Raw genomic sequence first — 12,808 nt, 5'->3', positions numbered from 1 at the left:
CTTTTACCCTATTTACCTTCCCCCTTCCCTCTCCCCTACTACCCTAGTAACCACGAGTCTGTTGTCCATGTCCATGAATCTCTGTTTGTTTGTCCTGTTCGTTTATCGCTTTTAGATTTATATTCCACATATACGTGATATCATGTGGCTTTCAACTTTTTTCTGTGTAGTTTATTTCGCTTAGCATGATTATCTCAAGGTCCATCCACGTCACAAATGGCAGTATTTCATCTCTTCTTATATAGATATGGCCCACATTTGAATAGCAACAAAAAAATGGGACTTTTCTAAAAATTACATGATAACCGTAGGATCAAAGCAAATAATTTTACATCTGATATAGTGTAGAGCTCTTCCTTGGTACTTTTACAATTGGATCATTTTTATATACTGTAGACTATTTAAAACAACTCTACCATCTAAAGCGGCTAACAAAAACAACTAAAATTGAATAAATTATTCAACAAATATTTATGAAACATCTACTATGATCCTGACACTATTCTAAGATATCAGCATATATCAATGAACAAACTAAGATAAATTATATCTGCACTTATAATGCTATAATTCTATCATGGGGAAACAAACAATAAAGGGTAAATACAATAATATAGTAGGTTTGAAAGTAATAAGTATCACATTAAAAGAAAAAAGAGCAGAAATTGAGTGAGAGTGACATGGGTGTGTGTATGTGTATTTGGTAATTTTCATTTTTTTTTTTTCTTTTTGTAAGGTGGTCAGAGTAGGCTTCACGGAAAATGTGACATATGAGCCAAGTCCTAAAGTAGATGAAGGAAATCTGGAATGCGGGTACTATATATTACTCAGAGTTTGTTCTTTCCTTACTTAATCTATCTCTAGACTACTAAAAGCCATGATATCACCCATTTGAAAGAGAAATAAGCTACGTAAATTTTTGGTTTTCCTCTTTATTTCAAGCAATATCATACTGGGGAGAGCTTAAATAGATAAACTTCATTCAAAACAATTCAAAACCATGCATTTAAGTAAACAAACACATTTGGCATAGCACAGATTCTATTTAACTTATTCATTGAGAATTAACATTTGAGAATAGGATTACAACAGAAATTACAACTGAAATTTATAGTACATTCAATATAAGGCAGGCCCAATTCTCTCTGTGGTGTTTTTATGGCTACTCAATAGTTAGAGCCATGTGTTTGGAGGGAAAAAAAATCTATGTCAAATGCATTAGCAGACTGAAAGTTGGTTTTCCAGACAAAATTGTAGATGAGCATTGCATGTGCATTATATGTAGTTTTAGTTTCACATTTTGGCCACAATTATTTAGATTTCCCAATGATACATGGAAAGAAACTTGAGTAGTACCTAATATGAGAGATTTTCCTTTTTATTTTTTTCCATTTTAAGTAAAGTAAAAACAGCAGTTTTACTAGTTAACTGAAAAGCCTTGAGAAATGTTTAATGGTTGCACTGAAGAAATTATATTTGTACAGTTTATCTGATCTCATTTTATTTGTATGCTTCACTGAAATATTGTGTGAGTTGTCTTTTTACTTTCTCAGATTCCTAGATACGTTTTCAAAATTAATTGTCGTATTGTTTTAGAATATAAGATATAAGATATGATTGTCTTTAGTGGATGACCTTTCTAAGAAGAGATTTGGGTGGCTCCTTGGAAAGTGAAAGTCTATAGGTATTTTGAAGAATAAAAGATGCAAAATTCCACACACTGCTTCATACTCACCTACCCACCTATCCTCTCATAGACCTTGAGGCTGGGTGGAAAAATATTGTCAAAGTATGTAACAGATCTCACTCAACTATCCCTGGTGGCTTCATATGTAATGATGAATATGGAATAGTTGGCATTTACTCACATGGTCTAAAGAAAGAACTGAATACTCTAACCTCTTTGTCTCTCCCTTATGGTCATTAACAGGGGGAAGGGAGAGATTTCCTTGGAAGATTCTCTGAAACTGCATCTACATCAGGGCTATGCTGTGCATAGGTAAAGGCAACATCTGTGGTTTGGTCCAGAGGGTCAAGTGGGGGCTGCTCTGCTGTTCCCTCCCTTGTCCCAGAAGACATTCTGCTCACTGTATGAGAACAACAGCTGACAATGCCATTAGTCCAGCTCTTCCAAGACTTTTGCTGTTGGAGAATTTTAAATAACGTTAGCCCAGACCTTCACAACCCCAAAAGGGATGGTGGCCAGCTGGGTCAGGAAGGCTGAAGGGCTGCTATAACTTCCTGAAAATTGTTCCAAAATATGAGCTACTGTGACTGACACATCTTCTTCCTTTCTGGCCATACAGAGGTCTATGTCAAGGACACTCTTGACAAGAACCACCAAGTAACCTATTTCCCTTTCATTTAAAACAGGTGTCCTTAAGTGCACATCTTCTCTGAGAAGTTTAGGAAAGGGGGAAAGAGAGCTTCATGTACTATTTTTTAAATAAGTACATCAGTGAAATAATTGCATGGATGAATATGTGAGCGAATGAAGGAAGGCCCTTCCTTCCTTCATTTGCTCACATATTCATCCATGCATCCAATGTATTTATCAGAGACTGATTATGTGACATTGAGTGTGAAGGTTCCTGAGATGAACACATGTCCGGCTCCCAAGAAGTTCACAGTCCAGGGGGAAAAATGATCTGAACAAACACTTGTCTGAATAGTAGATTTAAAAGTTTTTGTGACACATGAGTACTCTACTTTATTTCTGCAAGAAAGAACTTTAATTCATGTCTAGGGAATATCCCTCACAGGCTTAGGGACTTTTTCAAATTCCTTGGGTAGACCCTAATGATTTAATTTACAGGTAGAATCACATTTCTCTTGACAGAGGTTTCGATATGGTCATTTCTATGCAAGTTTTTTTCTTTTTTTGCATGAGTAATTATATAAAGCAATGTAGACATAGGACGTGGCCCATCATTATCAAGCAGCAGTTCTGATGACTGGGTTTCTAATTGTCTATTATAATAAGATGATGGATTTGGTCTGCCATCTAGTGATTATGAACTGAATTCTCACAACTAAATTTAAAAGTGCATAACCTTTATGAAAAGACAAATATATGAGGATATATGAGAAATACAGGAGAACTGAATTACTCTCAAATAAAATGTGGTCAGATAAACTATATCTCTTTTCTCTAAGATATCAGTGCCAAGATGTCTGTGGTAATGACTTCACAATAGATTGGTTCAATTTGTTAGAACATTTGGTAAGGGTGAAAAAAATTCTGTAGCTTGGAAGATAAAAATTTTGAAAAATTTACATTGAAGGTTATACCATTGAAAGATTCCAACACTGAAGATTACAAAATAATGGCAGTACTATCAGATATCTACCAGTCCTCATTAATTTTACATTAATTAATTATATTCATTAGTTAGTCCTCATTAAAGAAACATAAATAGCAAAAATACAAGTGTGACAATATTGTAGTTTTCAAATTCTTTTTCAGATTTTATAAAAAATATTTGTTTACTTACATACTTTAAGATCAATAATTTTTTAAGTTCTAAGCCTTAGATAAAGGTAAATGTCAGGTTGGGTTAGTTTTATGATAGGTGGAGGATTCAGGAGGACAGTATTGAACCTCTCAGAATGCCATATGAAAATTCCTGTTTAGTAATTTTTTATAATATTGTCATTCATAAAATAATTATGTCATGACAACTTTACTGCAAATTGGCTGCAATTTTGCTTTCTATTTTATTTTTCTTTTTATTTAAATAAACATTTATGTAAAAAACAGTAGAGACAACCTAATTATAAGGTACACAACTACCACGTACGAACTTGAGAAATGCTGGACACCCTGTGTTTTCTACTCAGTGTTTCTTTGTACGTGTCTTTCATTCAAATGTGAACAATGAGAGTTCACTGAGTTTTTGAGCCCTCTGTGATGTGCATGGATTCTTGTGTTGGGGAAGAGAAGGCAGGGTTTAGCAGTGAATGCGGTTTTTTATCTCCTTGCCATTTAAAAGCATTCTAACTAACATCGTCTTAAATTTAATTATAAATTTTCAGGGGAAAAAGGACTAGTGATGACTCAGAGTATAAAACTAACTTTGAACATTGTAATTTAAAGAAAATAAAACAGTGGCACACTTCTCTGCCCCTGGGATTGAAGTCAAACTTTCAGAATGAAACTGACCTTCTATGAGTTAACACAAGTTGGAGAGAATGTGTCTTTTTATTCCAATCTCAAAGGAGCTGCAGGGAACAGTATAACTCACCCCTGAAGAGTCTCTTTCACGTTTTAATCATATTTAATCAATAACATTGTTGCATGTCATTTTGTTTATTGTTTGTTGTCTTATTCTCAATTTCCACATACCTTATAATTTCATTGGTACAATTTAAATCTACTTCACAATGATAATATATATTTTTGAGAACAGAACACATATACATCTAATATTTTGCCCATGCAGTGCTAGGCATATACTCACTTAAACCTCAGTAAATCCATGTGAACACTTTTGTCTGCCAGGGTATGGGAAGGGACAAGCAAGCTTGAATTTATGGCATATCTGATTTTCAGCAGTGGTATTTAGTGCTTGTGACTGGATATTTCTTTCTCAATCATAAAACTTAATGAAAAAAGTTATTCTGAATTTATTTATTTAATGGAATTGTTCAATGGACTGTGTCCATTTCTATATAGGTTGTGTTTCATCATGGAACTACATTGTTTCAAAGTGATTTTTCATCTAAAAGTGTTCTGCTTATTTGATGTATAAATTTCTTTTCTTTCTTTCTTTTTTTTTTTTTCTTTCCAAAATAGTCCTGAAGAAAAGCATATTAAAGCAGGAGATTTAGTTTCTTCTTGGTTTAAAATGCCTATAATGCACTATACGGAGCTGTATATTGTATACAAAGCCAGAGTTATTTTATTGGTTAGCTATGTATCATATCATATGATAAACATCTTTTAATGAAGATGAATCAGATTAGAACCTTCGTGCTCTTCTTATGAATAGCACAAACACCAGGATGTGGTGTCATGCTCTGAAAGCTATTTTCCATTTGTGATGAATAACTGTGATGAAAGACTAAATAAATATGTGAAAGTATTCCATAGAGCAGTGAGAAGAATGTTATCCAAGAAAAACTTTCTAAAGCTAGGAAGGTGGATATTTGGGTTAATGTCTTTATTCTAAACTGAAATCATTTTCTTCTGTAGTTCTGTATTATCAGTTAAGTATATTTATTGACAAATAATTTCTTTCATAGATTAATATTAAATGCATTTTTAAAGTTTTTAGTTTTATTTTTTATTGAGTATGAAGTTAATGCTGGTGCAGTTAAGTCAGTGAACAATAATTTAGGTTCACTTATTCACTCATTCATATCCATCCATTGAACAAGTATTTGCTGAATGTTGGCTCTATGAAAAGTATGGCGTCAAGCTTTAGAAATATTGTGATGAACAAGACACATTGTCCTTACCTGTGGAGTTCACTCTTGCGGAGGAAATAAGAAAATAAATAAGAATAAATAAATTGTACTGATTTCATAAATTTTATGAGGGCAGTGAGTTTTGCCTATTTGTTCACATTTTAGGAACTGTTTCATAATAAAATATGAATGAACGGATAGATGAATAAATGAGTTATTTAAAGAGTTTTGTGAAGTATATCGATTGAGTAAAGGAAGCCTGCTTTTATAGGGCAGTCAGAGTCTTGTGGGGACAGGTGATAATTAAACAAGCCACAATAGCAAGTGATGGGAACCTGAGATAAGTGAAGGGAAAGCAGTGCCAGACAAAGGGATCAAGTTATGCAAGGGAGGCCTTTGGACTTTAAAAGGGGTTTTGAATTTAAGTAGTTGGGAAGCTCTTGAAGGAATTAGGCAAGGTTAATATGATCTACATTATGTTTTAAAATATTCTACTTTGGTTTCTTAAAAATCACAAAGTTAAAGATGTAATATATGTATTGATTTTGTTGTAAATGTATAATAGAATTGCTATAATATATGTATATTTATTTTAAAAATATGCATTAAATTTTTATCTTAATAGAGAAAAATGTTTGGCAGATATTATATAATAGCTTGCCATATTGTTTTGGTCATGGCTTTCCAAAATTAATTTTGATGCAGAGATAATTAATTCATTGACCGTTTAGCTTTGTATTTTCTTTACAGTGTAGTAAGCACTTTTAGTTTAGGATGTAAATCCATTCCACAAAATGGTACGCTGTTATTCTTTTTTTAACTTATGTTTAAAACTAATTTTTTACCTTATGTTTAAAACTAATTTTGATAAAACTAATTTTGATAAATTTAAAAATTTTTTTAAAATTTTTAAAAACATTTTTCTTCATAGTACATGAATATATAGCATCGTTTGTTGTTGTGAGATATATTAAATTTTCTTGTGAGTTGAAAGTCACAATGGCGTTCCCCAAACATTGAAATTGTTTTCAATTTCAATTTCAAAAATTCAGTTACTTTGCTTGTAGATTACAGATGCCTCTATTTTATTCACTTTGTTAATTTTGTTGTATTCTCTTTAGAACTATATATTTTTCTTCCCCTTTTCACATGGCTTATTTTTATTTCTCCTGTTTGGTTATTTATACCTACTTTGAATCACTATTTTTTCCTTCCCCTATCGTACTAGGATTTAAGTATCATAATCACGTTTTGTGAATTACATATTGCTTTGTATGTAAATACTAAATGAAGTGTGTCCTTGGGAGGTTACTGCTTAACCCAGAGTTTTTTTGGAACCCACAAGATGACTCACCTTAAATATTTCCCAGATTCTGAAATTTCAGAAGATTACTAACCTTTTTTTTTTCTTCTTTTTCTTCTTATTCTAGAAGGATATGGTGAAGAAATAGCCTGCACTCAGAATGGTCAGATGTACTTAAACAGGGACATTTGGAAACCTGCCCCTTGCCAGATCTGTGTCTGTGACAATGGAGCCATTCTTTGTGACAAGATACAGTGCCAGGATGTGCTCGAATGTGCCGACCCTATAACTCCCCCTGGTGAATGCTGTCCTGTCTGTCCACATACAACTGGCGGTGGCAATACCAATTTTGGTAAGAATCCTTAGGTCCAGCTCAGAATTGATCCAGTGACTCATCTTTATAGTTGCAGTGGTTTTTGCTCTAAGAATTCAGCAACTCAAGAGAATAATTAAGCCACTGTTCAATGGTCTTTGGGGTTAATGATTTTGCTCACCCAGAAGATTAGTCAGAAGGTTAACATTAGTCAGAAAGAGACAATGATTTCCTGTATTTTTAAAAACCAGGGCCATTTTTGGCTGAATTTTGAATGATTCTGTCTAATTCGAGAATTCCTTGTATCACTTAAGATGGTCATTTGTTACTCTATCCATGCTGGATACCTCTAAGATATTTGTTGGTTTTTTATGAAGTTCATTGATGTTCTAAGAGGAGATCAAGAAAACACATTTATCTTCCCTTTGGAAATGGAATAATTATTTCTGATGTAATTTAATGTCACAGCATCATCTATTAACATTAGCTCATAAATGCAGAATGCTTTTAATGTTGACTAAGAAAGATAGGAGAATGAAATAGATTTCCTAGAGAAAACAATAATATAAATTACTGGGTTTTAAATTTTTTTTGTTAAAAATGTGTTTAACATATACTATGGATTTGAGTACATATAAGATACATATATGAGAAACAAATTTATATGTGTTTTAATGAACAATGTAAGGTTAATATTAAATTTTTAGGTTATTTGTTTCAGCAGTAATGAATAGAGACTTGAATCATTGTGAAGACAGTGTCAAGGCATTATTTTTTCCCCCAAATTCCACTGCAGTTAACAAATATGATGACGTATTCAACAGTATTTCATGGAAATATTAGACAGTAATTTAACATTTTCTTCTTGCATATCATTCATTAGTAACAATGTGCCTTGAATAAACACCTAAACACAATTTTTAGCAATTTAATAAGGATAATATAATGGAAAGAATTAAAAATATGACACCTAAGGGCTACCTGAAGCAGATACAATCTGCAAAGAAGCTCCAAGGAATGAATACTTCATAAGTGAATACTATGTTGGGATAATGGTGGCAGATATAAAAAAAAATACTTCATAAGTGAATACTATGTTGGGATAATGGTGGCAGATATAAAAAAAAAAAAAAACAACAAAACCAGAACAAAATACACAACCTTCTGCAAAATGCTGGCTTTGGAACACCAAATTCATTCCAAGACAAATAATAATAAGAGTTGACAACAACATTGATACAAAGCTACTATAAGAAAGAAAGTAGTAGAGTTTAGCTAATTTATGTGATGCAGAATATACTGATAAAGGTATTACCACAGAACAGGTAAAAAATTCTGACCATGTCACCATAACCAAATAAAACTTAATAAAGCAATTGCCTCTGAGAAGAAAGCCATAAATTATAAATACAAATAAAAAAATAATGATGAGGAAAGAAGTAGGAGGAAAACCAAAATCATAGGGAACTGAAGATGAAATAGGAAAGAACATAAGGAGAATTGATACCACAGAAAATACAGTGAGGAACATAGAAAATAGTAATGAGAAAAGAAAAAAAATTAAAAAGGATTTGAAAGGAAATAATAAATATATAGAAGACAGGTAAAAGATGGCCCCGAAGAAGAATCCTCAAAGAAAAAGTAGCGATATATCACATATAGATATATTACAAGAAAACGTTTCTAAAGAACATGAAACTTCAATTTCAATATTAAAAACGAGAAGCAAGTTTCTGAAAAAGTTGACTCAGAAGAATCAATAAAGAGACTTATCTTAGTAAAGTTATTAAACTTCAAGGAAAAAAAAGTATTTTGGAAAACTAGAGAAAAAGAATATTTAATAATAGAAATGTTTTTCCAAACTCAGAGATAGAACATAATTATTCATTATCACAACAATTTAACATTATTGACTGTACCTGAAAAAAACAATTAGACAAGAAAAAGAAATTAGAGGTTTAGAAATTAGAAAAGAGGAGGTAAAACGATCAATTTGCAGAAAATATAATTGTGGAATGGAGTAAAAAATACTACAAAAATAAAAGATTTTAGTAAGACAAGGCAATGTAAAATAAACTAATAGATTTATTTTATGCAATTACTTCATAGAATAAGTGATGGGAATAAAAAAATACCTCATTTATAATAGCAACTGATAGGATAAAGTGGCTAAGGATAAACAACACGAAATGTTTAAAATCTATCTGAAAAAGAACTTTAAAACACTGCTAACTCAAATGATGACTAATGGAATATTCTATTATGTACTGGTTGGAAAGACTAATTATGGGAAAATCAATAACAGTGGCCTTCTATGGGGGCGTGAAATGTGGGAAATAAAGGAAAGGGGATAAGATAGGAGATTTTTCACTGCATAATTGTATACCTTTAATATATTTTGGTTTATTAACCATATGAATGGTCTTCCTGAAAAGTATAAAACACAAAAAGAGTATTAATTAAAAATAACGTTATAATCTTCATTGTTAATTTTATACTTTAATGATTTTAAATGCTATATAAATGATGTGAAAAATATTTAAATAATGTCAGAATTTTCAAAAGGCATGTAATATTTTGTCTCTATAGATATATTGATTCAAAACAACTTTTGAGTCCTGCTTACTGGTGTTAGGGAAAGCTGTTTAAGTTAAATTCTGACTCCATAAAAATTCTATTATTAAAATAAATATTTAGGAGATTCTCAACAACTGTTTCTGTATAAAATAACATATTTATTCTTTTCTTTTTGTAGGTAGAGGAAGAAAGGTAAGTTTTACTTTGAATAGTTTTATTTTTATAAATGTCACTTTTATTCTAGTATTGTCTACATAGGACTGTGCTTTGAAGTGTTCAAAACCTTTTGTAAGGTAGAAAGTACCCTAAAATATAAATATATGAGCACAATTCAGTTACTTTGCTTATAGATTACAGATGCCTCTATTTTATTCACTTTGTTAATCTTTGTTTATAGATGTTTTTTTCCAGAAGGTTATGAATCCATTAGGGATTGAACTGTGTCATATTAACCTTTGAATTATTTGCATTTATCACAGAGCTGAGTATATACTTTACATATATTAGAAGTGTAATAAATGTTTAATTGAAGGAAAGAAGGAAGGAGAGAAAGGAGGGTGTTAGTTCTACTTCCTTGGGCTTGTAGTCCCTCTTCCATTAGTTAGAAAGTAAAGATTCAATTAAAAGAGTTAATTGATCATTTTACCAAACACACATCACTTCCTCTCTGCTCCCCTTCCTCACACATTCAAGGAGCCAAAAATCTAATCCCAGAGACAAGCCTTACACTCAAGAGGAAAATGGTGTAATACAGCCATGACTCTAGTACACTGGCCAGTTTAGCCACTTGTCATCTGGACATAGGTAATCCCACTAAATGAAGAGAGTTCAATTCCCTTGGATGTGTTCTCAGTTTTCTGGTCAAGTTGAAAAATATGACTATTTGTTTCAGTCTTATCCAGATGGGTTGGGCACAGGAATCAGGAATGGAAATAGGGAATCCAGATTTCATGGCAATTATTAAATAGATTACTAATGAATTTAAATTGTCTTTACTTTTGCATACATTGGAAAATCAGTAGAGTGATAATCAGATAATCGGATAAAGCAATGCTATACCATCATGGTAAATGAAAGTGGTGCTATCAAAGAGATGTCCCGGCCACTTTTACACTTTTTGGTCCTGAGGGCAATACCATGAATTTGTCTTGATTGGAATGATTATCAGTGAAGCTATTTCTATTTAAACATATATCAAAGGAGAAGGACTACAAATACCAGTTCATATTTAATTTACATATGAAAGCTAGAAAAATAGAAACTTAAAAGTTTGAGTATAGGCTTCAAACAATCTATCTATCATCTATCTATCATCTACCTATCTAATCTGTGAAATAAAAAAAGAACTAACAGTGAGAACTGCCCTGAAATAATCAGTTTAATTCATTTAATAATCACCCAACTTACTAAAGGACAACTGTAGGCTATATCATTTAGTCTACTGTCTTTTTTTCAAGGGCAATGTGGGACAGCTGGGAGAAGGACACACTCAAAGCAGTTGCCACCTTAGCACATTTTAGTTACGTGCCTCTATTTTCATGATTCTTGCCATCAGAAATACAAGAGCAGAGTGCTGCTATAAAAATGCATTTGTGCTTGGTTTATATCAATATTAATTTTTATTTATAACTTATTCATTCAAGTTAATCCCCAAATAATTATCGAGCCTTTGTTATAACCCCATATGAGGCAAATGATACAGATGATATGATGTTGGGAAAAACAGTGTTTGACTGTCTTTATGGTAACAGCATCCTATAAAAGTCCTAAGGCATGTCCACATAGCATTAGATGACGAGTAACAGACAAGATGTAAAATTAAACTGTAATTCTTATCTGAATTTGAGTATTTGAATGGATATGAAAATCAAATTTAAACTTTAGATAAGTCATCATTCCACATAAATTAACTATTCAAAGTCCATATTAATAAAGTCAGCAAATATTTACATCTGTGGCTTATTTCTAAAATAATAAATATCATAGAATCATTAGACAAATTTATTATCAGACCCTGAGAATAGAATATTTTTCTCATGTCAAATATTGTGGAGAGATAACTCATGATAAGATATCAAAAAGCCTATAATCTGGCTAAGAAAGAAATCAGCAGGTTCCGTTCTCCTAAATACAAAGAGCAAAGCATGCATTTTCCTTGTTGGTCTCAGGATGGAGATTTCACAATCATTTTTAGCAGTATATTCTAGTTTTCTCATTTTGACTGAAATAATTTCTTCTCCCTTTTTACTTGTTTTTCTAGACTTGTTCCAGAAAGCGACATTTTTTTTCAGCATCATTCTCATAAAGTCCTTTTCTTATCGAACACAGATTTATATACCCTCGCTAAACAATTCAAATTCTTTCAGTATTTCAAAGAAAGCTCTTATAGTTCTAAGAGTTTTCTTAGAATACCCACACCAACTAAGAATACCCAAAGTTTTATTACTTTCACATTATGTTAAAAATAGAAAGGCTCAGTCTAAGTTAGCAGATGTGGAAATGCAGAAATAAGTCTGTGGTGCTTTGCTGCCCATCTGTGCTGATCCCTTCTTCCCCTAGTCTTTTCGTATGTTGTCTTTTAGTCTCCTATGTTGTACCTTGAACTTGCTCATATAGAGCTCCTCCCTCCTGCTTCTGTGGAGCTATTTCCCAGTTCTGAATTCTCAATTTATTCCTGACTTCTGGGGCATTAGCTACCTTAGCCTTAGAATCAGCAAGTATAATCATGGTATTGTTCTGCCATTAAGTCCGTCATTAAGACTATTAAGATTCTAAAATAATTTTAAAATTTCACTTCACAAAATATTTTCAGGTGTGAGATACTATTGAGAGAATGTAATTAGATTGTGCCTTTCAGGAGTACAATTTGGTAATCTAGATTAAATATCTTAAAAATACAACTTTAAATTCTAGAAATATAGCATAAGGATTAATTAGAGATGCCACCCAAACATTTATAAACAAAGATATTCATTATAATGTTATTTTAAATTACAAAATGAAAACAAAATCTAAGAGTAAAATACTAAGGTACTGATTAGGTAAATCAAATTCATGATGAAAAACTAAGAATATCCACTGTTAACAGTGGTTGTCTCCTGGGTGTTGAGTATGATATTTAGTTTCTTCTGTATATTTCCTCTATTATGAACTCATATTATTTTTACAATCAGATCAAAGAATGTATGTGAAAGGAAAAACTAAAT

The 12,808-nt window shown here is 31.8% G+C and overlaps 1 protein-coding gene across 3 annotated transcripts in view; it reads left to right on the top strand.

Annotated features, from left to right (window-relative positions):
* COL5A2 (collagen type V alpha 2 chain) overlaps nt 1–12,808 on the top strand; it is a 135,484-nt gene that overhangs the window by 60,048 nt on the left and 62,628 nt on the right. For all 3 annotated transcript variants that reach the window (XM_015596548.2, XM_025039437.1, XM_025039438.1), the window contains 2 exons: nt 6,840–7,064; nt 9,781–9,794. In XM_015596548.2, the coding sequence (XP_015452034.1) occupies nt 6,840–7,064; nt 9,781–9,794 (239 nt within the window). The remainder of the gene's footprint in view (nt 1–6,839; nt 7,065–9,780; nt 9,795–12,808) is intronic.

This window comes from Pteropus alecto, unplaced genomic scaffold (assembly GCF_000325575.1).
Source record: "Pteropus alecto unplaced genomic scaffold, ASM32557v1 scaffold3, whole genome shotgun sequence".
Taxonomy (NCBI): Eukaryota; Metazoa; Chordata; class Mammalia; order Chiroptera; family Pteropodidae; genus Pteropus; species Pteropus alecto.
The sequence above is the reverse complement of the archived record's forward strand: the minus strand, read 5'-3'. Positions and strand labels throughout refer to the sequence as shown.